This window comes from Myotis brandtii, unplaced genomic scaffold (assembly GCF_000412655.1).
Source record: "Myotis brandtii unplaced genomic scaffold, ASM41265v1 scaffold169, whole genome shotgun sequence".
Lineage (NCBI taxonomy): Eukaryota > Metazoa > Chordata > Mammalia > Chiroptera > Vespertilionidae > Myotis > Myotis brandtii.
This window is the reverse complement of record NW_005356215.1, coordinates 205,931-210,443: the sequence shown is the minus strand read 5'-3', so window position 1 is coordinate 210,443 and position 4,513 is coordinate 205,931. Positions and strand designations below refer to the sequence as shown.

The 4,513-nt window shown below is 58.0% G+C and overlaps 1 protein-coding gene across 1 annotated transcript in view; it reads right to left on the bottom strand.

Annotated features, from left to right (window-relative positions):
* IL16 (interleukin 16) overlaps positions 1-4,507 on the bottom strand; it is a 13,964-nt gene extending 9,457 nt beyond the window's left edge. Inside the window, exons 1-4 of the mRNA XM_014536921.1 lie at positions 4,427-4,507; positions 3,080-3,194; positions 1,953-2,026; positions 6-27 (exon numbers count right to left, since the gene is read on the bottom strand). Coding sequence (XP_014392407.1) covers positions 6-27; positions 1,953-2,026; positions 3,080-3,194; positions 4,427-4,444 — 229 coding nt within the window. The 5' untranslated portion in view covers positions 4,445-4,507. The remainder of the gene's footprint in view (positions 1-5; positions 28-1,952; positions 2,027-3,079; positions 3,195-4,426) is intronic.
* Between the last annotated feature and the right edge of the window lie 6 nt (positions 4,508-4,513).

Below are 4,513 nucleotides of genomic sequence, written 5' to 3'. Positions count from 1 at the left end.
GAGGCTGAGCAGCCCCTTCTTGGCGAGCTGCAAGGAGAGGGCCAGGCGTCCAGGGCTGGCTGCGGGCGAGGGCATGGGTGTGCGTGTGTGTGTGTGTGTGTGTGTGCGCGCGCGTGAACATATGCATGACATACCTGTGTGTATGCACACAGGTAGCACGTGTTACACGTGGGACACAGATGTGGCGCATACAAGATCAGAGTCTGGAGCTATTAAACTAGATGGAGACTCAAAAATATCTTTAGGCCCAGCCGGCGTGGCTCAGTGGTGGAGCATCGACCTAGAAACCAGGAGGTCACGGGTTCGATTCCGGTCAAGGGCACATGCCTGGGTTGCGGGCTCCATTCCCAGTGTGGGGGGTGCAAAAAAGTGTGCGGCCCAGACCTCCGCCAGCTGTGTGCTCTGAGACCTCCGGCTGAAGGGTATCACAGAGATACAAAGCTGCCACCGAAGAGAAAGGAGTGGGATGGCATCTCCCCCTAATGAGTTTTTCCGTAAGAACTCACTAAGAAATCGGAGACCAGTAAAAATGTGTTTTAAAACTTCACTAGTTTCGCCCTAACCGGTTTGGCTCAGTGGACAGAGCGTCGGCCTGCGGACTCAAGGGTCCCAGGTTCAATTCCGGTCAAGGGCATGTACCTTGGTTGCGGGCATGTCCCCAGTGGGGAGTGTGCAGCAGGCAGCTGATCGGTGTTTCTCTCTCATCGATGTTTCCAACTCTCTATCCCTCTCCCTTCCTCTCTGTAAAAAGTCAATAAAATATATTTAAAAAATATACCTTCAGCCCGGCCTGTGTGGGTCAGTGGTTGAACGCCGACCCATGAACCAAGAGGTCACGGTTCAATTCCCAGTCAACGGCACATGCCCAGCTTGTGGGCTCCATCCCCAGTGGGGCGAAGGGGGGGCGTGCAGGAGGCAGTCTCTCTCTCGTGGTTGTTTCTATCTCTCTCCCTTCCTCTCTCCATCTCAAATCAATAAAAACAGCCCGAGCCGTTTTTGGCTCAGCGGATAGAGCAGTGACGGCGAACCTATGACATGCGTGTCAGAGGTGACACGCGAACTCATTTTTTTGGTTGATTTTTCTTTGTTAAATGGCATTTAAATATATAAAATAAATATCAAAAATATACTTTGTTTTATTACTATGGTTGCAAATATCAAAAAATTTCTATATGTGACACGGCACCAGAGTTAAGTTAGGGTTTTTCAAAATGCTGACACGCCGAGCTCAAAAGGTTCGCCATCACTGGGATAGAGCATCAGCCTGCGGACTCAAGGGTCCCGTGTTCGATTCCGGTCAAGGGCATGTACCTTGGTTGCGGGCACATCCCCAGTAGGGGGTGTGCAGGAGGCAGCTGATCCATGTTTCTAACTCTCTATTCCTCTGCCTTCCTCTCTGTAAAAAATCAATAAAATATTTTTTTAAATCATTAAAAATGTTTTTAAAAATGCCTTCGGTACCTGCCTGAAGAACCTGAAGCAGATTTGTCACTACGTCAACAGGAACACAGAATGTGTAACCCACCGGCCAAGCTGCAGTGGCTAAAATCTCCCCGGACAGTCCCAACCCACCACTGCCCTGACCCAGGCCCCCTCCCCTGGGCCCCCGCCCCGTGGCCGCCCGGGGGCCCAGGTGTGAATGCGGGTGTGAATGCGGGTGTGAATGCGGGTGTGAATGCGGGCCCCGCCCCGTGGCCCCCCCGGGGGCCCAGGTGTGAATGCGGGTGTGAATGCGGGTGGGAATGTTGGTGTGAATGCGGGTGGGAATGCGGGTGGGAATGTTGGTGTGAATGCGGGTGGGAATGCGGGTGGGAATGCGGGTGGGAATGTTGGTGTGAATGCGGGTGGGAATGCGGGTGGGAATGCGGGTGGGAGTGTGGGTGTGAATGAGGCGGGTGATGCTGAGTTCGGTCCCCCTGCCCGAGGCCTGTGCCCTGGGAACAGCCGCTCACCTTGAACTTCTGCAAAGCGTCCTGGTGAGTCAGCCCGGCCATGGACTCACCGTTGAGCTCCAGAATCTCGTCGCCTGTGGGGCCGGGAGAGATGGGGGCTGGCAGAGGGCTGCCCAGCCAGGGACCCTGAGACCTGGCCCCCTGCCCAGCGTTTGCACCAAAACACCCTGAAGACATTCTCCTGTGGTATCTGCCCCCCAGGAAGCTGTGGGGGGCAGCGTGACAAGCCCCCTGGCACCTCTGGTCTTCCGGGGGGGCAGGGTGTTAGCCGGGCACATGTGGCCTGGCCTGGTCCCCGTCCACCTCCTGCCCCACCTCCTAGACCAGGGGTGGGCAACCCCTGGCACGCGTTCCAAACATGGCACGCCAGTAACTTTTGCTGGCACGCGAAACCCTCTCTTATAATCTTCCATTTACAATTTTTTTCTTAATATCGACTTTTTTTATTTTTCGGATAAACTCACTGTAGGTGCATCTTAGATAAATAAATAATTTTACATAACATGTATACATTAAAAAATAAATGTATTTGTCATCATCATAGACTGTGTTTTTATCACTCAAATGAATTTTATTATCTCTTCAAGGTTCTTCACATACGTACACCTTAAGAGATATCAAGTAGGCGTCACATGTTCTCAAAAAATTAGGGTTGGCACGCAGAAGAATTTTGAGCCAGAGATTTTGCTGGTTTTGGCACGCACTCACAAAAAGGTTGCCCACCCCTGTCCTAGGCGCTCCTGTGGCCTCCTCTAGCCTAGCCTGTCCTTGTCTCGCTGTCCCAGCGCCAATAAACGTTCCCTCATAGGACTCGCTGGTGAAATCTTTCCTGCACGAAGTCCAGGGCTCACACACTCCCAGTCGGCCCCCCACAGACCTGCCAGGGCCATCCCTGTGGTTATGAGGGAGGGGCAGGGACAGCAAAGGGAAGGGAGGCCAGTGGGTGCCAGGAGCGGAGAGGGACCTCGAAAGAAAGCAGCGTGAGAATGAGGGGGACTTGCTCGGTCTCTGGCCCGGCTGGACGGAGTGTGCAGACCCCGGTGCCCCAGGCCTGGGGTCCACGCAGGCGCACTCCACAGGCCGAGCACCTGCTTGGCTGGGGGTCCTGGGAAGGGCTGGAAACGTACCTTCCTGTAGCCGGCCGTCGGCCGCCGCCGCTCCCCCCTCGAAGATGGTTTTGACGTAGATGCCGATGGGACCGTAAATGCTGTCTTTGCCCCCCACGATGCTGAAGCCCAGGCCCTGGGGGAAGAGCGGCCATCAGAGGGCCCTGGGGTCCCACTCACTGGGCAGCCCCAGGGAGGGAAGAGACAGCAGGGGTGAGGGAGGAGCTCAGGGAGGGGAGAGACGGCAGGGGTGAGGGAGGAGCTCAGGGAGGGAGCTCTGGACGCCACAGTGGAATGGGGACCCAGGACCCTGAGGCCGATGGACTGTGGCCCCTGCAGACTCTGCTGCTCTGCACACAGAGGCCCCGCCCAGACTCCCTGCCTCTGACCTGACCTCCCCCTCCTGCAAAGTGGTGCCAGGTCACCTCTCACAGGCAGCGTTTCCATAGTAACAGACGCCTGACGACAACCAGACCTCCCCCTCCAGCAGCGGGAACCCTGGCTGCCTCCCTCGGGGAGCCCACCCCCTGGCCCAGGCCCCCCTGCGGCCTGAGCCTCCTCTCCCCCCTGCACTGCGGCCCTCCCTCTACCAGGCCACGCGCTGGCCTCACTCCCACGGGGCACCCCGTGCGTGGCCGGGCCTGGTGGACAGAAGACCACCCTGTCTCGGACCCACCGCCTGCTCTGGGCTGGGCACAGGCGCCCACACACTGAACTGATGCAGGCCCGTCCACGTGAAGCCTGCCACCCTCGGTCGCCCGCACGAGTCCCGGTGCCCTGTCCATTCTGCGTGCATTAGACCACGGCCAATGACTTAACAGTGAAGTCTCTTTAAAATGCTTCTATCTAAATTCCAGGGGGAAACAGGCACGTATTTACTACCCCAGAAGCGGGCTGCTGGGATACACCCCAGGCCTGGAGACAGTTACCCTGTGATCGGAGGGGCAATAACCACTCATCCCTCACCCCTGCCGTCCCTTCCCTCCCTGAGCTCATCCCTCACCCCTGCCGTCTCTTCCCTCCCTGAGCTCCTCCCTCACCCCTGCCACCTCTTCCTCTCTGAGCTCACCCCTCCCCCCTGCCCTCTCTTCCCTCCCTGAGCTCACCCCTCACCCCTGCCCTCTCTTCCCTCCCTGAGCTCACCCCTCACCCCTGCCATCTCTTCCCTCCCTGAGCTCCTCCCTCACCCCTGCTGTCTCTTCCCTCCCTGAGCTCCCGGGACCCAGAAGGAAGGAGGGACGGTGAGAGAGCCTGGGATGTCTGGCCCCGCCCCCTGCCAGGATCGCCCTCCCTGTGTCATCCTCCCCGCGACACACAGCTGCTCAGAGCCTGGTGTCTCCCAGAAGCTCCCCGGCCAGGTCCCCTCACCTTGGCCTGGCCCTTCATCAGCACGACGCTGGAGATGACGGACGCCTGGGCGCCCCCCGAGGGCGGGGCCAGCTGCGCTGTGGTCAG